This window comes from Pseudophryne corroboree, chromosome 12, assembly GCF_028390025.1.
Source record: "Pseudophryne corroboree isolate aPseCor3 chromosome 12, aPseCor3.hap2, whole genome shotgun sequence".
In the NCBI taxonomy this organism is placed as follows: Eukaryota; Metazoa; Chordata; class Amphibia; order Anura; family Myobatrachidae; genus Pseudophryne; species Pseudophryne corroboree.
The window spans coordinates 137,973,152-137,995,788 of record NC_086455.1 but is presented as its reverse complement, the minus strand read 5'-3'; the positions used below and the strand labels follow the sequence as shown (position 1 = coordinate 137,995,788).

Here is a 22,637-nt window from a genome sequence, read left to right as displayed (position 1 = left end):
CGGTGACGAGACAAACGTAATGTCCAGTAGGGCCACACGTTACATGATCACGGCAATGAAAGAGGCATTGAACCTTTCTGACACTACAAGTACCACAAAGAAGGGTATTATGTGGGGTGAGAAAAAACTACCAATATTTTTTCCTGAGTCAGAGGAAATAAATGAGGTGTGTGAAAAAGCGTGGGTTTCTCCCGATAAAAAACAGCTAATTTCTAAAAAATTATTAGCATTATATCCTTTCCCGCCAGAGGTTAGGGCGCGTTGGGAAACACCCCCTAGGGTAGATAAGGCGCTCACACGTTTATCTAAACAAGTAGCGTTACCGTCTCCTGATACGGCTACCCTCAAAGAACCAGCTGATAGAAGGCTGGAAAATATCCTAAAAAGTATATACACACATACTGGTGTTATACTGCGACCAGCAATCGCCTCAGCCTGGATGTGCAGTGCTGGAGTCGCATGGTCGGATTCCCTGACTGAGAATATTGATACCCTGGATAGGGACAATATTTTGTTAACTATAGAACATTTAAAGGATGCATTATTATATATGCGTGATGCACAGAGGGATATTTGCACCCTGGCATCAAGAGTAAGTGCTATGTCCATCTCTGCCAGAAGAGCGTTGTGGACGCGACAGTGGTCAGGGGATGCGGATTCCAAACGGCACATGGAAGTATTGCCGTATAAAGGGGAGGAGTTATTTGGGGCTGGTCTATCGGACCTGGTGGCCACGGCAACGGCTGGAAAATCCACCTTTTTACCCCAGGTCACTCCACATCAGCAGAAAAAGACACCGTCTTTTCAATCTCAGTCCTTTCGTTCCCATAAGTACAAGCGAGCAAAAGGCCACTCCTTTCTGCCCCGGGGCAGAGGAAGAGGAAAAAGACTGCACCATGCAGCCGCTTCCCAAGAGCAGAAGCCCTCCCCTGCTTCTGCCAAGTCTTCAGCATGACGCTGGGGCTTTAAAAGCAGACTCAGATATGGTGGGGGCCCGTCTCAAAAATTTCAACGCGCAGTGGGCTCACTCGCAAGTGGATCCCTGGATTCTACAGGTAGTATCGCAGGGGTACAAACTGGAATTCGAGGCGTTTCCCCCTCATCGTTTCCTGAAGTCTGCTTTACCAAAGTCTCCCTCCGACAGGGAGGCAGTTCTAGAAGCCATTCACAAGCTGTATTCCCAGCAGGTGATAATCAGGGTACCCCTCCTGCAACAAGGAAAGGGGTATTATTCCACGCTGTTTGTGGTACCGAAGCCGGACGGCTCGGTGAGACCAATTTTAAATCTGAAATCCTTGAACACTTACATAAAAAGGTTCAAATTCAAGATGGAGTCACTCAGAGCAGTGATAGCGAACCTGGAAGAAGGGGACTATATGGTGTCTCTGGACATCAAAGATGCTTATCTCCACGTCCCGATATACCCTTCTCACCAAGGGTACCTCAGGTTTGTAGTACAAAACTGTCATTATCAGTTTCAGACGCTGCCGTTTGGATTGTCCACGGCACCTCGGGTCTTTACCAAGGTAATGGCCGAAATGATGATTCTTCTACGAAGAAAAGGCATTTCAATTATCCCTTACTTGGACGATCTCCTGATAAGGGCAAGATCCAGGGAACAGTTAGAAGTCGGAGTAGCACTATCTCAGGTAGTGTTACGTCAGCATGGGTGGATTCTAAATATTCCAAAATCGCAGCTGATTCCAACGACACGTCTACTGTTCCTAGGAATGATTCTGGACACAGTCCAGAAGAAGGTGTTTCTCCCGGAGGAGAAGGCCAGGGAGTTATCCGAGCTAGTCAGGAACCTCCTAAAACCAGGACAGGTCTCAGTGCATCAGTGCACGAGGGTCCTGGGGAAAATGGTGGCTTCTTACGAAGCGATTCCATTCGGAAGATTCCATGCAAGAACATTTCAGTGGGATCTACTGGACAAATGGTCCGGATCGCATCTGCAGATGCATCAGCGGATAACCCTGTCGCCAAGGACAAGGGTGTCTCTCCTGTGGTGGCTGCAGAGTGCTCATCTACTAGAGGGCCGCAGATTTGGCATTCAGGATTGGATCCTGGTAACCACGGATGCCAGCCTGAGAGGCTGGGGAGCAGTCACACAGGGAAGGAATTTCCAGGGCCTGTGGTCAAGCTTGGAAACGTCTCTTCATATAAACATTCTGGAACTAAGGGCCATTTACAATGCCCTAAGTCAAGCAAAACCTCTGCTTCAGGGTCAGGCGGTGTTGATCCAATCGGACAACATCACGTCAGTCGCCCACGTAAACAGACAGGGCGGCACGAGAAGCAGGAGGGCAATGGCAGAAGCTGCAAGGATTCTTCGCTGGGCGGAAAATCATGTGATAGCACTGTCAGCAGTATTCATTCCGGGAGTGGACAACTGGGAAGCAGACTTCCTCAGCAGACACGACCTTCACCCGGGAGAGTGGGGACTTCACCCAGAAGTCTTCAACCTGATTGTAAACCTTTGGGAAAAACCAAAGGTGGACATGATGGCGTCACGTCTAAACAAAAAACTGGACAGATATTGCGCCAGGTCAAGGGACCCTCAGGCAATAGCTGTGGACGCTCTGGTAACGCCGTGGGTGTACCAGTCAGTGTATGTGTTCCCTCCTCTGCCTCTCATACCAAAAGTACTGAGAATCATAAGAAGGAGAGGAGTAAGAACTATACTCGTGGTTCCGGATTGGCCAAGACGGACTTGGTACCCGGAACTTCAAGAGATGCTCACGGACGAACCGTGGCCTCTACCTCTAAGAAAGGACCTGCTACTGCAGGGGCCTTGTCTGTTCCAAGACTTACCGCGGCTGCGTTTGACGGCATGGCGGTTGAACGCCGGATCCTGAGGGAAAAAGGCATTCCAGAAGAAGTCATCCCTACTCTGGTCAAAGCCAGGAAGGACGTAACCGCAAAACATTATCACCGCATTTGGCGTAAATATGTTGCGTGGTGTGAGGCCAAGAAGGCCCCTACAGAGGAATTTCAACTGGGTCGTTTCCTTCATTTCCTGCAAACAGGACTGTCTATGGGCCTAAAATTAGGGTCCATTAAGGTTCAAATTTCGGCCCTGTCGATTTTCTTCCAGAAAGAACTGGCTTCAGTACCTGAAGTTCAGACATTTGTAAAAGGGGTGCTGCACATACAGCCTCCTTTTGTGCCTCCAGTGGCACCTTGGGATCTCAATGTGGTGTTGAGTTTTCTAAAGTCACATTGGTTTGAACCACTTTCCACTGTGGACTTAAAATATCTCACATGGAAGGTGTCGATGCTGTTAGCCTTGGCTTCAGCCAGGCGTGTGTCAGAATTGGCGGCTTTATCATATAAAAGCCCTTACTTGATATTTCATTCTGACAGGGCGGAATTGAGGACTCGTCCTCAATTTCTACCTAAGGTGGTTTCTGCATTTCACATGAACCAACCTATTGTGGTACCTGCGGCTACCAGGGACTTAGAGGACTCTAAGTTGCTTGACGTTGTCAGGGCCTTGAAAATATATGTTTCCAGGACGGCTGGAGTCAGAAAATCTGACTCGCTGTTTATCCTGTATGCACCCAACAAGCTGGGTGCTCCTGCTTCTAAGCAGACGATTGCTCGTTGGATTTGTAGTACAATTCAGCTTGCACATTCTGTGGCAGGATTGCCACAGCCAAAATCAGTAAAAGCCCATTCCACAAGGAAGGTGGGCTCATCTTGGGCGGCTGCCCGAGGGGTCTCGGCTTTACAACTTTGCCGAGCAGCTACTTGGTCAGGGGCAAACACGTTTGCTAAATTCTACAAATTTGATACCCTGGCTGAGGAGGACCTGGAGTTCTCTCATTCGGTGCTGCAGAGTCATCCGCACTCTCCCGCCCATTTGGGAGCTTTGGTATAATCCCCATGGTCCTTACGGAGTCCCAGCATCCACTAGGACGTCAGAGAAAATAAGATTTTACTTACCGATAAATCTATTTCTCGTAGTCCGTAGTGGATGCTGGGCGCCCATCCCTAGTGCGGATTGTCTGCAATACTTGTATATAGTTATTGTTACAAATATTCGGGTTATTATTGTTGTGAGCCATCTTTTCAGAGGCTCCTTTGCGTTTATCATACTGTTAACTGGGTTCAGATCACAAGTTGTACGGTGTGATTGGTGTGGCTGGTATGAGTCTTACCCGGGATTCAATATCCTTCCTTATTATGTACGCTCGTCCGGGCACAGTATCCTAACTGAGGCTTGGAGGAGGGTCATAGGGGGAGGAGCCAGTGCACACCACCTGATCCGTAAGCTTTTATTTTGTGCCCTGTCTCCTGCGGAGCCGCTATATCCCCATGGTCCTTACGGAGTCCCAGCATCCACTACGGACTACGAGAAATAGATTTATCGGTAAGTAAAATCTTATTTTTTTCTCCTTCGTGGGGGTCCATGACCCCCCTGGAGGGAGAATAAAATAGCCTGTTAGCGCGCCACCGTGCCCGCAAGGGGCTCATTTGCGCTCGCCATGCTGTCAGTATGCCGGCGGTCGGGCTCCCGGCGCCGGTATGCTGGTCGCCGGGAGCCCGGCCGCCGGCATACCATGCTACACCCCTCACAGCCGCCAGACCTCACGGCAGTGTCCACCTGTCTCCAGCAATCGTGACCTCACTTGCTGGAGCTGTGTGGACGCTGCTGTGAGCGGCGCGGCTGTGACACCTCCTCCTGCAGCGCTGTGCTATAGCGCTGCTCTCCCCTGTATGCCCACGGCTCTCTCCCGTCTCCCTGCTGCTCTCCCCCCTCTCCTCCTGTAAGGTCCCTCATCTCAGTCCGGCATTTTTTTATGTCGGACTGAGATGGTCGAAAACGGGGCCATATCCTGTCGAATTTGGCCCCGTTTCCCTCAAAAGTACGTGAATCGGCAGCTATACCGCCAATTCACGTACTATTCGACAAGTCGAATCCCCCGACTTGTCGAATAAAAATTAGCTGGGACTGAATAGGTAGAATCACGATTCAACCTCAAAGTCGAAAACTGCCGTCTTTTCGACAGACAGCAGCTTTCGACCCTAATTGAATATACCCCTATATCTTTATACTAATTACTGCAGTTAGCAGACAGTTTGTAGCAACTTCTTGTAAATCCCCCACAGCAAGGAATACTCCTCACTTTAATATGGTACATTTTCCTTTTGGTTTGGGGATTTTTCAGTGTTTGTCTCTTGTATTCCATTGTTCTGTACTTTACATGTTAATGATCACCTGACTTTCTGATGCCTTTCAGGAGACTAAGGAATCTGACAAGTTTCCCGGGTATGTACAGGATTTGCTCACTTAAATCATGTAGCATGGAAAGTCCTGTTATAAATGTCTGGCAGCTTAATGTTTTTTGTTCTGTCGCTTTTGTCCATAGGCGTGGCGAGAGCAACAGAGTGTACGGTTATAACCCTTCCCCAGCCAATACTCAGGGTATGACTAGACCAATCAGCAAAACCGCCATGCACCAGAACAGACGCCAATCCAACACACAGACTAATGATGTGAGCAGGATAGCAGTATTACTTTTTGTTTTATAGAGCTTGTAATTGTAAATGTTTTTAGAGTTTGTAATACAGTACATTGCAGAGATCACATAAAATGGGGTGTACCTAATGATTCTGCTAATGTAAGCATTAGCATATAGTTGTAGCGTAAGTTATAAAGGCTACAGTTTTGACTTTAACCATCAGATCTAACATCCTAACAACAATGAACTTGTTCCTTACCTTGCATTTCACTTCTGTCCAAAAACTTCTGCTTGTGACAAATGCTTCCATTTACCCCATTTCACACGTGCTATATACCGAACACTATGGGGAGGCGGGGGAATACAGATAGTTGCGGTACATTTTTCCGCAATAAAATACAAACTAGGCTTTTTCTGCATTTTTGCCTAGTTTTTTTCATGGAAAAATGTACCCATTTTCTGTGTGAATAAACACACAACTCTGGCATAAGTTCCCTGATCCGTGTGTTTTCTCAGCCGTGAAAAGACAGCACTTATTACGGGTTTTGTTGTTCCTGTCTTCGAGCAGTTGAAACAAAATCCCTATTTATGCCGGCTATCTGCATCAATTGAATTACTTCCCGGGGATCAATTAGCGAATGTAATTTACGGCAGCTAATTGAATTGCCCCCTATGTCTTCTGTCCCATGCAGCGTAGTATCATTTGTGTCATGTCTAAGGGGGTTTAGTCCACAGATTTACTTTCCTTTGGAACCTTGCATGCTAATTCTCTGCAGATACTGTATTAAGAATATCCTTGCTTGCTGTCCCTTAAAGGGTTTCCTACCATGATAACAGCACAATTGGATCTGCCCGTTTGGAGCCTACTGTTAACCCTAAACCACTAACCCTTTTAATTACTTATTGGTCCATTGATGAAAAAACAAAATAACTACTATATGTGTTCTGTGGTAACTTCCATCTTTGCTATTATTATTATTACCAGTCATTTGTATAGCGCACACACATTCTGCATCGCTTTACAGAGAATATTTGGCCATTCATAATGTTCCTACCCCAGTGGAGCTTACAGTCTATATTCTCTACCACATATACACACACACATTCACGCTAGGGTTAATTTCTTCTTCAGGGTCCAAAGGCATCCCCAGGGATGACCTTGGGGTATGATGGCGGAGACCAGATCAGACACCGAACAGTTAAGCTTTTAAGCTCCCAAATCTCGTCCTTCTCCCTCATAGCCGGCCCAAAGCTCATGCTCCTCAATTTTAGTTTGGTGTCAGCAGGTGCTAGTCGCCGTTATAACAGTGGGGCTGATTTCCATATTAAGGAAACCCCCAATAAGTATTGTTAGTCATCTTTTACCTGATGTGTTTCTTACCTGCATATTTCTCACGTCTGGTCATTGTAATACTTGTGCTCCTCAGGAGGTTCTGACATTAAGCAGCTCGGAGAGCGAGGTTGGAAATGGGGCTAACGCCAAGAAACCTGCTGCCCAAACAAACACTAACGACAGCGATGACATCCAGACCATTTCTTCTGGCTCCGATGTAGATGACAAGAAGAACGTCACCTCCAGCACAGGTAAGGACGTGGGACAGGCCGGCCTGCCTGTTATGTGTAGTATAACTGTATATCCTACATCACATAACTTTCTCTTGTGGGTCCGCTTGATTGATGATGATGATGATGAACCACTTTTCTCCTCCATGCACTAGGGGACACTGGAGCATAGACAATGGGATATAAACGGATGGATAATTGGAGCCTGGCACTTTAATTTTTATCAGGAAGTGTAGCTGGCTCCTCCCCCTCTATATTCCTCCAAGCCCAGTTTAGATTAGTGCCTCAAGGAGCCAGGTGCTACATGGGTTGTCTCCAGCCCTTTTTTACATTTTATTTTATTTCTTATTTATTTTTGCTTGATCTTCACTCAAGACTTCAACAGGCATGCTAAATGCTGCTGCAGGGAAAGCCTCCGGGGGACCCTTCACTGCTTATTGAAAAGCTTGTGTCCGGGTCTCCGGCCACAGGATCAACTGACCCTGGGGACCCAACACAGCTTATTGAGAAGCTGCTGTCTGGTCCCGCAGACTCCCGCACATGGGATGGCATAGGCAGCGGTGATTATCCCACCATTATGGGCTCCGTAGCTGCAGGTGCCTCCCAACGCGGTTAGGTCATTGTGCTGGCTATTGCAGATGCCCTATCCTTGTGCCTGCAATCTCAGCACTAGTGAAGTTGCGGTGCAGCGTTTACTGCCGTCTGCTCTCTGCTTCAGCGACTACCAGGCATGGCACAGCCGCCCTGACAGCGCTGGTTGGAACTAAGTGTCCAGCCCTCTGCATCAGCTCCAGATAATAGCTGTACCAAATTATAGCCATTATTTAAGATTCAGGAGGACTGCTGGGAGGGAGGGCTAAGGGTCGGCAAGCATTGAATGAGTTGCCCTTTCTCAGGGGCTGTGCTTGGACTACAGTAGTGCAGATCCCAGGATTCTTGGCTTCCTGTTAGCCCACTAGGGGGGATAGACCCCTCCAAAATTCTACATTGCCATCTACAGTTACATTAGTGGCCAGCTGCAGATTCTATTCTGGCACTTGCTGGCTTAGACCCTTCTCTAAATCGATAAGGATAAATCTGTAATGCTGGATACACACTGGACGATATATCGGCTGTTCCAGATATATTGGTGCATCGTTCTGTGTGTATGCCCAACCCGCGATAGGTCGTCCTGCTCTTCTGTCATGTAAAGGGCCGGATTATGCAAATGTCCCACATCCTGGAGAACGGCTGCAGGAGCTTTGATCTGCGCTCAGGGAGTGGAGGTTGTGAGCTGTTGCTTGTATGGGGGGGGGGGGCGTTCAACTGGAGCTGTGAGCCATACAGGAGGTATCAGCTAACCATGTAACCTTTGAGGAGAGGAGGGTGTCATCCGGAGCTCTGACCATGTATGTCGTGCCTTGGGGGGGGGGGGGGGGGATGTTCCGGTGTCAGTCTCAGCTGCACCCTGGGGGCAGGGGTGCGTGTGTCAGCTGGAGCTGTGACCACAAGTGCGCTGGGGGTTGCAGATTCCGGCTGGAGTGCGCGTGCCAGACCAGAGCTGTGACCTGTGCTGGGGGTGCTATGTGCGAGTATATGATTGCAGGGGGGGAGGCACTACAGGTATGCGATTGCAGGAAGGGGGAGGGGGGCATTCAGGGCACCACTAGGACCTACACCAGGGCTGGCCAAACCGGTCCTCGAGATCTACCAACAGTTCACATTTTCCAGACCACCTAGCTGGTGCACAGGTGTAGTCATTACTACTTAAGATGTGCTGCATTCATTCCTAACAGACAAATCTACAGATCTCCAGGAGGCCTGGAAAACATGAACTGTTGGTAGATCTCGAGGACCGGTTTGGCCAGCCCTGACCTACACCATGCAGGGTCAGTGTACCATTGTACAAGCTAGGACCACTGTAGTGCAAGGACAGTATAGAGAGAGAGGGAGAAGGAAGGAGTGAGAGAGAGACAGAGTGAAGGAAGGAGCGAGAGAGATGGTGGGAGAAAAATAAACAATTTCCTTTTCCTGTGTGCTCTTTAGAAGGCCAACCCAATATGTACATTTCAGGAATATTTGGCGCTTTTCATGACAACGATCTGCCAGTGTGTACGTAGGAAAGATTTATTGGCCAGTGTCCTCAACAACAGATATATCTGCAGATGGCAGTGGTGGTTGGTCAGTGTGTATCGTCAGCAGATATATCTGCAGATAGATTGATCTGCAGATATATCTGCCAGTGTGTACCCAGCTTTAAGGTGGGTACACACTATTAGATATATCTGCAGATCAATTGATCTGCAGATATATCTATGTACGGATCGGGCAGTGTGCTGTGCATACACACTGCCCGATCCGTCGGGGGACTGACGTCATGAACTGGGCGGACGCGAGCGCCCGCCCACCCAGTTCACCTGTCAATCACCGCCGGCCGCCGCAGCATGTGTGCGGGCGGTCGGACGACCGCCCCGTACACACACAGCGACGCGCCAATATATCGTTAGATATATTGGCCGTCGGCTGTGCTGCACGGCCGACGCGATACGTCTGTGAACGACGGAGTTCGCAGACGTATCGCCCGTACACACTGGCCGACGGTCCCGCGATGTATCGGCCGTTCAAGAGAACGGCCGATAAATCGACCAGTGTGTACAGGCCTTAAGACCCCTCTCTCATGCAGTGGGGATCTTTGTCTTATTGCAGTGTGTGGGCAAGGCGGGGCAGACCATTTTGAACTAGTCTGGCTGTTGTCTGTGCAAGTAATCTGACACCACTGCTTGCTACTGTAGCAGTCCCTCATGCAGACTGGAGCTAATACATACAGTACACTGTTAAGGCTAAAGTATTAGGGGGATATCCAATTAGCCCCAGTACTTTACCGGAGCTAAATGTCCCGCCGGGGGCTATCCTATTGCCCCCGATAAGCTAACACGAGCAGTGGCTTATCGGGGGTTACCTGAAGCTGTGGCGGCTTCTGGCAGCGTCCAGTGCAGCGCTGCTCCTCCAGCTCCCCCGGTCACATGGCCACTCCCCCGTCATGTGACCGCTGTCGGGGGCAGAGGAGAGGGGGGGATGCGGTCACAGTGCTGCGCCGGCTTCTCCGCCAGGGGTCACCGCGTCGAGTGGCAGCTTCTGGATGCCTGCAGTCTCAGCCTGCTGCTACTGCTGCAGCGGGCATGGGATGCTGCAGGTTGCCCCGGTCATCGGGGATTTTGGCAGGCGATACCAAATCCCCAGAAACGGCCCCGTTTCCATGCGAAAACGGGGCTGTTTCTACCGAAAACTCTGGTTTCACTGAACCTATGTGTTTTCGGGAGAAAGGGTTTGTTTTTTTTTTTGTTTGTTTTTTATACAAGCGATCAACCTGGATAGCCCTGTGGGCTATTGTTATTCTGGGAATATTGAAGGTGGTCTGTTCTTGGGCCTACAGTTGGCCAGGGTTTTTCTGCTACTTTCTTGATTAATGCAGGTCCCAGATCCGACTCACCCTGTTCTCAGGGGTGTTGGATACCTGTCTGTTGGTCATGGTCTAGCGTATGGTTTCCTTGATGACCACTGTCTCCATCCTTGCAACCACTGTTTTGTTTGGTCGTAGGGTTCTGCAATTTCTCAGCGCCTTCCCACCCAGAAGGTCATCTTTGGGACTTGTCCTTTGTCTATGCTCCTGTGTCCCCTAGTGGATGGAGAGAATAGGATTTTGCTACTTACCGATATTCTCGGATTCCATAGGGAACACTGGACACCCTCCCTGCGCTATGCCTTACGGCTGTATTCCCTGGTCATTGCATTTGCTTGTTGGTAGTCTGCTGCATCTTGGTAGTTGCAGCTTTTCTTCTTGTTCATTCTTTGGGATTTTTGCTTGGTTGGTTCCTCCTTCCTTTCTCTCTCTCCTTCCTCTGTTGTCTCTGCTCTCTGTCTCCTCTTGGCTCGGTTTATCTAAACTGGGCTTGGAGGTATATAGAGGGGGAGGAGCCAGCTACACTTCCTTAAAAAAAAAAAAAAATGTGCCAGGCTCCAGTTATCCACCCGTCTATACCCATTGTCTATGCTCCAGTGTCCCCTATGGAGTCGGAGAAGAGTATTTGTCGGTAAGTACCAAAATATTATTTTCTCTATCATCCAGTTGGGGAGGATGTTGGCTGGACCTTGGATCTCTTAGTCTCTGAGAGAAGCACACCATAATTGTTAGGCATTTGTCAATTTATAGCTTTCACATTCTATCCAACTCTAAAAGAAAAAGAAAAGATCTGGTGGTGGTATTCTGAGTGTTTAATGCCATTAACTTGGTAGGGTCTGTCATGCAGGTCCACTCTTCTTGTTTGTGCTCTGCAGCTGTTCTCTCTCTTCCTTTTTTTTTCATTCATTTCAGGTAAAGGGAGTTCATCCAGAGCTAGGCCTGGTGGGTGACTTCAGTTAAAATATTTTATTTCTCTGACGTCCTAGTGGATGCTGGGGACTCCGTAAGGACCATGGGGAATAGCGGCTCCGCAGGAGACTGGGCACAAAAGTAAAGCTTTAGAACTACCTGGTGTGCACTGGCTCCTCCCCCCATGACCCTCCTCCAAGCCTCAGTTAGATTTTTGTGCCCGAACGAGAAGGGTGCACACTTGGTGGCTCTCCTGAGCTGCTTAGTGAAAAGTTTAGTTTTAGGTTTTTTATGTTCAGTGAGACCTGCTGGCAACAGGCTCACTGCATCGAGGGACTAAGGGGAGAAGAAGCGAACTCACCTGCGTGCAGAGTGGATTGGGCTTCTTAGGCTACTGGACATTAGCTCCAGAGGGACCGATCACAGGCCCAGCCATGGATAGGTCCCAGAGCCGCGCCGCCGGCACCCTTACAGAGCCAGAAGACAGAAGAGGTCCGGAAAATCGGCGGCAGAAGACGTCCTGTCTTCAACAAGGTAGCGCACAGCACTGCAGCTGTGCGCCATTGCTCTCAGCACACTTCACACTCCGGTCACTGAGGGTGCAGGGCGCTGGGGGGGGGCGCCCTGAGATGCAATAAAAACACCTTGGATGGCAAAAAAAAAAAATGCATCACATATAGCTCCTGGGCTATATGGATGAATTTAACCCCTGCCAGAATACACAGAAAAACGGGAGATAGGCTCCGCCCCCTTCTCGGCGGCCTTATCTCCTCAGCACACTGGCGCCATTTTCCCTCACAGCTCCGTTGGAGGGAAGCTCCCTGGCTCTCCCCTGCAGTCACTACACTACAGAAAGGGTTAAAAAAAGAGAGGGGGGCACTAATTACGCGCAGTATTAAAAATACAGCAGCTATAAGGGGAAAAACACTTATATAAGGTTATCCCTGTATATATATATAGCGCTCTGGTGTGTGCTGGCAAACTCTCCCTCTGTCTCCCCAAAGGGCTAGTGGGGTCCTGTCCTCTATCAGAGCATTCCCTGTGTGTGTGCTGTGTGTCGGTACGTTTGTGTTGACATGTATGAGGAGAAAAATGATGTGGAGACGGAGCAGATTGCCTGTAATAGTGATGTCACCCCCTAGGGGGTCGACACCTGAGTGGATGAACTGTTGGAAGGAATTACGTGACAGTGTCAGCTCTGTATAAAAGACAGTGGTTGACATGAGACAGCCGGCTACTCAGCTTGTGCCTGTCCAGACGTCTCATAGGCCGTCAGGGGCTCTAAAGCGCCCGTTACCTCAGATGGCAGATATAGACGCCGACACGGATACTGACTCCAGTGTCGACGGTGAAGAGACAAATGTGACTTCCAGTAGGGCCACACGTTACATGATTGAGGCAATGAAAAATGTTTTACACATTTCTGATAATACGAGTACCACCAAAAAGGGGTATTATGTTCGGTGAGGAAAAACTACCTGTAGTTTTCCTGAATCTGAGAAATTAAATGAGGTGTGTGATGATGCGTGGGTTTCCCCCGATAACAACTGATAATTTCTAAAATGTTATTGGCATTATATCCTTTCCCGCCAGAGGTTAGGGTGCGTTGGGAAACACCCCCTAGGGTGGATAAAGCGCTCACACGCTTGTAAGAACAAGGGCTCTACCCTCTCCTGAGATGGCCGCCCTTAAGGATCCTGCTGATAGAAAGCAGGAGAGTATCCTAAAATGTATTTACACACATACTGGTGTTATACTGCGACCAGCAATCGCCTCAGCCTGGATGTGCAGTGCTGGGTTGGCGTGGTCGGATTCCCTGACTGAAAATATTGATACCCTAGATAGGGACAGTATATTATTGTCTATAGAGCATTTAAAAGATGCATTTCTATATATGCGTGATGCACAGCGGAATATTTGCCGACTGGCATCAAGTCTAAGTGCGTTGTCCATTTCTGCCAGTAGAGGGTTATGGACACGACAGTGGTCAGGTGAGGTGGCCACGGCAACAGCTGGGAAATCCACGTTTGTACCCCAGGTCGCCTCTCAACATAAGAAGACGCCGTATTATCAGGCGCAGTCCTTTCGTGGGCAAGCGGGCAAAAGGTTCCTCATTTCTGCCCCGTGACAGAGGGAGAGGAAAAAGGCTGCAGAAATCAGCCAGTTCCCAGGAACAGAAGCCCTCTCCCGCCTCTGCCAAGCCCTCAGTATGACGCTGAATCAGGCACGGTGGGGGCCCGTCTCAATGAATTTCAGCGCGCAGTGGGCTCACTCGCAATTAGACCCCTGGATCCTTCAGGTGATATCTCAGGGGTACAAATTGGAATTCGAGACGTCTCCCCCTCGCCGTTTCCTAAAGTCGGCTTTACCGATGTCTCCCTCTGACAGGGAGGCAGTTTTGGAAGCCATTCACAAGCTGTATTCCCAGCAGGTGATAATCAAGGTACCCCTCCTGCAACAGGGAACGGGGTATTATTCCACACGGTTGTGGTACCGAAGCCGGACGGCTCGGTGAGACCAAGTCTAAATCTAAAATCTTGAACACTTACATACGGAGGTTCAAATTCAAGATTGAGTCACTCAGAGCAGTGATTGCGAACCTGGAAGAAGGGGACTACATGATGTCTCGGGACATCAAGGATGCTTACCTTCATGTCCCAATTTACCCTTCTCACCAAGGGTACCTCAGGTTTGTGGTACAGAACTGTCACTATCAGTTTCAGACGCTGCCGTATGGATGGTCCACGGCACCCCGGGTCTTTACCAAGGTAATGGCCGAAATGATGATACTCCTTCGAAGGAAGGGAATTTTAGTTATCCCTTACTTGGACGATTCCCTGATAAGGGTAAGATCCAGGGAACAGTTGGAGGTCGGTGTAGCACTATCTCAGGTAGTGTTGCGGCAGCACGATTGGATTCTCAATATTCCAAAATCGCAGCTGATTCCGACGACTCGTCTTCTGTTCCTAGGGATGATCCTGGACACAGTCCAGAAAAAGGTGTTTCTCCCGGAGGAGAAAGTCAGGGAGTTATCCGAGCTAGTCGGGAACCTCCTATAACCGAGCCAAGTCTCAGTACATCAATGAAAGGGTTCTGGGAAAAATGGTGACTTCCTACGAAGCAATCCCATTCGGCAGATTCCACGCAAGAACTTTCCAGTGGGACCTGCTGGACAAATGGTCCGGGTCGCATCTTCAGATGCATCAGCGGATAACCCTGTCACCAAGCACAAGGGTGTCTCTCCTGTGGTGGTTGCAGAGTGCTCATCTTCTAGAGGGCCGCAGATTCGACATTCAGGACTGGGTCCTGGTGACCACGGATGCCAGCCTGCGAGGCTGGGGAGCAGTCACACAGGGAAGGAATTTCCAGAGCTTATGGTCAAGCCTGGAGACATCACTTCACATAAATATCCTGAAGCTAAGGGCCATTTACAATGCTCTAAGCTCAGCAAGACCTCTGCTTCAAGGTCACCCGGAGTTGATCCATTCGGACAACATCACGGCAGTCACCCACGTAAACAGACAGGGTGACACAAGAAGCAGGAGGGCAAGGCAGAAGCTGCAAGGATTCTTCGCTGGGCGGAAAATCATGTGATAGCACTGTCAGCAGTATTCATTCCGGGAGTGGACAACTGGGAAGCAGACTTCCTCAGTAGACACGACTTCCACCCGGGAGAGTGGGGACTTCACCCAGAAGTCTTCCACATGTTTATAAAACTCGACAAGTATTGCGCCAGGTCAAGGGACCCTCAGGCAATAGCTGTAGACGCTCTGGTAACACAGTGGGTGTACCAGTCAGTGTATGTGTTCCCTCCTCTGCCTCTCATACCCAAGGTACTGAGAATTATAAGATGGAGAGGAGTAAGCACTATATTAGTGGCTCCGGATTGGCCAAGAGGGACTTGGTAACCGGAACTTCAAGAGATGCTCACGGAGGATCCGTGGCCTCTACCTCTAAGAAGGGACCTGCTCCAGCAAGGACCCTGTCTGTTCCAAGACTTACCGCGGCTGCGTTTGACGGCATTGCGGTTGAACGCCGGATCCTGAAGGAGAAAGGCATTCCGGATGAAGTCATTCCTATCCTGATCAAAGCCAGGAAAGATATAACCGCAAAACATTATCACCGCATTTGGCGAAAATATGTTGCGTGGTGCGAGGCCAGTAAGGCCCCGACGGAGGAATTTTTCAACTAGGTCGATTCCTACTTTTCCTGCAAACAGGAGGGTCTATGGGCCTGAAATGGGGGTCCATTAAGGTTCAAATTTCGGCCCTGTCAATTTTCTTCCAAAAAGAACTAGCTTCAGTCCCTGGAGTTCAGACGTTTGTGAAAGGGGTACTGTATATACAGCCTCCTTTTGTGCCTCCAGTGGCACCTTGGGATCTAAATGTAGTTTTTGGGTTCCAAAAGTCACATTGGTTTGAACCACTTAAATATGTGGAGTTAAAATATCTCACATGGAAAGTGGTCATGCTGTTGGCCCTGGCCTGGGCCAGGTGCGTGTCAGAATTGGCGGCTTTATCCTGTAAAAGCCCTCATCTGATTTTCCATTCGGACAGGGCGGAATTGAGGACTTGTCTTCAGTTTCTCCCTAAGGTGGTTTTCAGCGTTTCACCTGAATCAACCTATTGTGGTGCCTGCGGCTACTAGGGACTTGGAGGACTCCAAGTTGCTAGACGTTGTCAGGGCCCTGGAAATATAGGTTTCCAGGACGGCTGGAGTCAGAAAATCTGACTCGTTGTTTATTCTGTATGCACCCAACAAGCTGGGTGCTCCTGCTTCTAAGCAGACTATTGCTCGTTGGATTTGTAGTACAATTCAGCTTGCACATTCCGTGGCAGGCCTGCCACAGCCAAAATCTGTAAAAGCCCATTCCACAAGGAAGGTGGGCTCATCTTGGGCGGCTGCCCGAGGGGTCTCGGCTTTACAACTTTGCCGAGCAGCTACTTGGTCAGGAGCAAATACGTTTGTAAAATTCTACAAATTTGATACCCTGGCTGAGGAGGACCTGGAGTTCTCTCATTTGGTGCTGCAGAGTCATCCGCACTCTCCCGCCCGTTTGGGAGCTTTGGTATAATCCCCATGGTCCTTACGGAGTCCCCAGCATCCACTAGGACGTCAGAGAAAATAAGAATTTACTTACCGATAATTCTATTTCTCGTAGTCCGTAGTGGATGCTGGGCGCCCATCCCAAGTGTGGATTGTCTGCAATACTGGTACATAGTTATTGTTACCAAAAAAATCGGGTTATTGCTGTAGTGAGCCATCTTTTCTAGAGGCTCCTCTGTTATCATGCTGTTAACTGGGTTTAGATCACAAGTTATATGGTGTGATTGGTGTGGCTGGTATGAGTCTTACCCGGGATTCAAAATCCTTCCTTATTGTGTTCGCTCGTCCGGGCACAGTATCCTAACTGAGGCTTGGAGGAGGGTCATGGGGGGAGGAGCCAGTGCACACCAGGTAGTTCTAAAGCTTTACTTTTGTGCCCAGTCTCCTGCGGAGCCGCTATTCCCCATGGTCCTTACGGAGTCCCCAGCATCCACTACGGACTACGAGAAATAGAATTATCGGTAAGTAAATTCTTATTATTCCTGGTGTGACAAGGAGATTCCTGCCTCCTTTTTTTGTTACCCTGTTCCTGCAGGGGGATCTTTTGGTAGTTTAAAACTGGACTCCCTGAAAGTGTAGACTTTCATACTGTTTGTTCTTTTGCCAGGGTGCTGCATGTGCAACCTCCATTTCTCTTACGTCCTAGAGGATACTGGGCTTACATTTTGTACCATGGGGTATAGATGGATCCACTAGGAGCCATGGGCACTTTAAGAATTTGATAGTGTGGGCTGGCTCCTCCCTATATGCCCCTCCTACCAGACTTAGAAAATGTGCCCGGAGGAGCCGGTCACGCTTATGGAAGATCCTAAAGAGTTTTCAGGCAGGTCTGGATGGCACCAGGCTGCCTGCTTCGTGGGACTTAGGTGGGGGGGAGGGGTGGGTGGGAGAGACACTAGCTCCTGAGGGAGCTATTTGCAAGCCCCACCACGGTGAGTGTACATTCCCGCAGCACGCCGCCACCCCTAACAGAACCAGAAGAAAGAAGAGTGGTGAGTACTAAGCCGGCGTCTTGGTTAGCGGGTCACCGGCCATTATGGCAGCATGAGGGTACGGAGACGCACGGCTACTCACCGAGGCGGATTGCGTCTCCAGACTCTGTACACAACTGCGTTACTGTACATAGTACCCACACTGGCAAACAAAGCCTTAAAACGGTTCTGTCTCCATTTTAAGCACAAATTACCTCAGCCAGTATAAAAAAAGCAGGAAGACCGCGCGCCATTGAAGGGGCGAGGTTTCACTAGGAGAGGATCCAGCAGCTCACAAGGCCCCATTTTCCCTCTGCAGTGGACACAAATGCTGACTGACAGGGACGCACAGCTTCTCCGGTGTGACTCCAGATGACCTCAGCAGTAGCAGGGGGTCATAGCATAGCAGGGGGGGAGCGATTATTAGTGTACTAAGTCACCAATCTGGGTACTTAGTCTGCGACCTAGCAAAGCTTGGCATTAGCAAAAAGGGCGCTGTGTGCTGGCTTCAAATACCTCTGTGTCTCCCTCGAAGGGCTCTTGGTGGGTTATTTGTGCTTTTAATCTTTCCTGTGTGTGTGTGTGCTGTCACATTTACATTATGTCAGGCAAAGAGTATGTTTCATGTACGGCAGAGTGTTCCTCTTTCCCAGGGAGCTCACTACTATGTACTCAGTGTAGTGCACCTTCTCAGGCTAGCGGGGCGGAACCAGCTTTGCTGGATTCCCTCAAATGAATGATTTCCAATATTTCTAATAAATTGTCCCACAATGAGAAAGAGACTCAATACTTAAGACAGTTTGTGGATGAGATTATGAACAGAGACTCAGTCCCCAAACAAGCATATATCCCATATCCTGCAGTCTGACTCTGACGCTGATGGGTCAGACATGGAGGAGGAGGAGGTGGATTCAGAAGCTGCTCTATCACAGGTAGTAGAGGCTTATAGAAGCTATCAGAGACGTTCTGCAAATTCCTGATAAAGTGGCAGAGGAGTGTAAGGAATTTTATTTTAATATAAAAAAGAAATCCTCAGTCACTTTTCCTGTTTTAAAGGAGGTGAATACCCTGTTTGAAGAACCATGTATTAATCCTGATAAGACATTTCAAATCCCTAAAAAGTTAATCTCATCTTTAACTTTTCCTCCTGAGGATAGGAAAAAATGGTAAAATCCACCGATAGTGGATTCATCATTATCCAGGCTGTCACGGAAAATTGTGTTGCCTGTCCCTGGTACAGCCTCCCTAAAAGACACGGCTGATCGCAAGATTGAGACTACACTCAAATCCTTGTACACGGCTGCTGGGGTGGCCCAGAGACCCACTATAGCATGTGCGTGGATTACTAAAGCCATTGCTAAATGGTCAGGTAACCTAATTGAGGAGTTGGATTCCTTATCCAGGGGGGAGATTGTTTTACTCCTGCAACATATACAGGACCCTGCAAACTTTATGGTGTAAGCCAGTGGTTCCCAAACTGTGTGCCGTGGCACCCTGGGGTGCCGCGGGACACTTGCAGGGGTGCCTCGGGTTGGTGGTCCAGGACCAATTCAAAATATTTATTATCCATGTAATAGGAAAAACTAGTACTTGTGGCTGCCAGTCATAAAATATGTGTACACACAGAAGCAAATCTTGTCCCTCACCACATAACTGAACCTAAGTATGACATATAAACATAATTTACTTAATTTCATATTTTTTATAAATTTCCCAATTAGAAACTTTTGGACTAGGGGTGCCATGATAAAAATTCTGATACTGTAGGGCGCCGTGATTCAAAAAAGTTTGGGAACCACTGGTGTAAGCCATAAAATAAGTGGTTTTGCTTAATGCATGCACCACGTCTATGGCAGTGTCTGCACGCAGGGTCTTATGGTTACGTCAGTGGACTGCGGACGCAGACTCCAGGAAAGGCGTTGAAAGCCTACCCTTCACAGGAGAGCCCTTATTTGGAGATGAACTAGACAAATGGATCTCCAAAGCTACTGCGGGTAAGTCTACATATCTTTCTGCAGCTCTCCCAACTAGGAAGACCTACTCAGGACCTACTGTACAGTCTTTCGGACTGCCAAGTTTAAGGGCAAAGCCAGAGGATCCTCTACAGCCACCAGAGGTGCTAGAGGTAAACCACGCAAACCAGCAACTGCCGGTTCTCCGGAACAGAGCTCCAGCTCTGCTTCCTCAAATCCTTCAGCATGACGGTGGACCGCGATAACTAGAAGACTGGCAGGTGGGAGCCCGACTAAAAAATTTCAGTCACATCTGGACGACAACATGCCAGGATCCCTGGGTCATAGATCTTATTTCCCAGGGGCACAGACTTAAGTTTCAGGAACTCCCAACTGACAGATTCTTCAAATCAGGCTTACCAGTTTCACAGGAGGCAAGTATAACCTTACAGGATGCCACTCAAAAACTGGCACAAACGCAGGTCATTGTTCCAGTTCCACCTCATCTGCAAAACAAAGGGTATTTTCTCTGACGTCCTAGTGGATGCTGGGGACTCCGTAAGGACCATGGGGAATAGCGGCTCCGCAGGAGACTGGGCACAAAAGTAAAAGCTTTAGGACTACCTGGTGTGCACTGGCTCCTCCCCCTATGACCCTCCTCCAAGCCTCAGTTAGATTTTTGTGCCCGAACGAGAAGTGTGCACACTAGGTGGCTCTCCTGAGCTGCTTAGTGAAAAAGTTTAAGTATAGGTTTTTTATTTTCAGTGAGTCCTGCTGGCAACAGGTTCACTGCACCGAGGGACTAAGGGGAGAAGAAGCGAACTCACCTGCGTGCAGAGTGGATTGGGCTTCTTAGGCTACTGGACATTAGCTCCAGAGGGACGATCACAGGCCCAGCCATGGATGGGTCCCAGAGCCGCGCCGCCGGCCCCCTTACAGAGCCAGAAGACTGAAGAGGTCCGGGAAATCGGCGGCAGAAGACGTCCTGTCTTCAATAAGGTAGCGCACAGCACCGCAGCTGTGCGCCATTGCTCTCAGCACACTTCACACTCCGGTCACTGAGGGTGCAGGGCGCTGGGGGGGGGGCGCCCTGAGACGCAATAAAAACACCTTAGATGGCGAAAAATACATCACATATAGCTCCTGGGCTATATGGATGCATTTAACCCCTGCCAGAATACACAGAAAAACGGGAGATAAGGCCGCCGAGAAGGGGGCGGAGCCTATCTCCTCAGCACACTGGCGCCATTTTCCCTCACAGCTCCGTTGGAGGGAAGCTCCCTGGCTCTCCCCTGCAGTCACTACACTACAGAAAGGGTTAAAAAAGAGAGGGGGGCACTAATTAGGCGCAGTATAAACAATACAGCAGCTATAAGGGGAAAAACACTTATATAAGGTTATCCCTGTATATATATAGCGCTCTGGTGTGTGCTGGCAAACTCTCCCTCTGTCTCCCCAAAGGGCTAGTGGGGTCCTGTCCTCTATCAGAGCATTCCCTGTGTGTGTGCTGTGTGTCGGTACGTTTGTGTCGACATGTATGAGGAGAAAAATGATGTGGAGACGGAGCAGATTGCCTGTAATAGTGATGTCACCCCCTAGGGGGTCGACACCTGAGTGGATGAACTGTTGGAAGGAATTATGTGACAGTGTCAGCTCTGTATAAAAGACAGTGGTTGACATGAGACAGCCGGCTACTCAGCTTGTGCCTGTCCAGACGTCTCATAGGCCGTCAGGGGCTCTAAAGCGCCCGTTTCCTCAGATGGCAGATATAGACGCCGACACGGATACTGACTCCAGTGTCGACGGTGAAGAGACAAATGTGACTTCCAGTAGGGCCACACGTTACATGATTGAGGCAACGAAAAATGTTTTACACATTTCTGATAATACGAGTACCACCAAAAAGGGGTATTATGTTCGGTGAGGAAAAACTACCTGTAGTTTTCCTGAATCTGAGAAATTAAATGAGGTGTGTGATGATGCGTGGGTTTCCCCCGATAACAACTGATAATTTCTAAAATGTTATTGGCATTATATCCTTTCCCGCCAGAGGTTAGGGTGCGTTGGGAAACACCCCCTAGGGTGGATAAAGCGCTCACACCCTTGTAAGAACAAGGGCTCTACCCTCTCCTGAGATGGCCGCCCTTAAGGATCCTGCTGATAGAAAGCAGGAGGGTATCCTAAAATGTATTTACACACATACTGGTGTTATACTGCGACCAGCAATCGCCTCAGCCTGGATGTGCAGTGCTGGGTTGGCGTGGTCGGATTCCCTGACTGAAAATATTGATACCCTAAATAGGGACAGTATATTATTGACTATAGAGCATTTAAAAGATGCATTTCTATATATGCGTGATGCACAGCGGAATATTTGCCGACTGGCATCAAGTCTAAGTGCGTTGTCCATTTCTGCCAGTAGAGGGTTATGGACACGACAGTGGTCAGGTGATGCGGATTCCAAACGGCATTTGGAAGTATTGCCTTATTAAGGGGAGGAGTTATTTGGGGTCGTTCTTTCAGACCTGGTGGCCACGGCAACAGCTGGGAAATCCACGTTTGTACCCCAGGTCGCCTCTCAACATAAGAAGACGCCGTATTATCAGGCGCAGTCCTTTCGTGGGCAAGCGGGCAAAAGGTTCCTCATTTCTGCCCCGTGACAGAGGAAGAGGAAAAAGGCTGCAGAAATCAGCCAGTTCCCAGGAACAGAAGCCCTCTCCCGCCTCTGCCAAGCCCTCAGTATGACGCTGAATCAGGCACGGTGGGGGCCCGTCTCAATGAATTTCAGCGCGCAGTGGGCTCACTCGCAATTAGACCCCTGGATCCTTCAGGTGATATCTCAGGGGTACAAATTGGAATTCGAGACGTCTCCCCCTCGCCGTTTCCTAAAGTCGGCTTTACCGATGTCTCCCTCTGACAGGGAGGCAGTTTTGGAAGCCATTCACAAGCTGTATTCCCAGCAGGTGATAATCAAGGTACCCCTCCTGCAACAGGGAACGGGGTATTATTCCACACTGTTGTGGTACCGAAGCCGGACGGCTCGGTGAGACTGATTCTAAATCTAAAATCTTGAACACTTACATACGGAGGTTCAAATTCAAGATTGAGTCACTCAGAGCAGTGATTGCGAACCTGGAAGAACGGGACTACATGATGTCTCGGGACATCAAGGATGCTTACCTTCATGTCCCAATTTACCCTTCTCACCAAGGGTACCTCAGGTTTGTGG

At 49.1% G+C, this 22,637-nt stretch overlaps 1 protein-coding gene across 1 annotated transcript in view; it reads left to right on the top strand.

The window, feature by feature from the left end:
• LOC134980997 (histone-lysine N-methyltransferase SETDB1-like) overlaps positions 1–22,637 on the top strand; it is a 134,875-nt gene that overhangs the window by 94,415 nt on the left and 17,823 nt on the right. Inside the window, exons 17-19 of the mRNA XM_063948064.1 lie at positions 5,247–5,275; positions 5,376–5,502; positions 6,896–7,052. Coding sequence (XP_063804134.1) covers positions 5,247–5,275; positions 5,376–5,502; positions 6,896–7,052 — 313 coding nt within the window. The remainder of the gene's footprint in view (positions 1–5,246; positions 5,276–5,375; positions 5,503–6,895; positions 7,053–22,637) is intronic.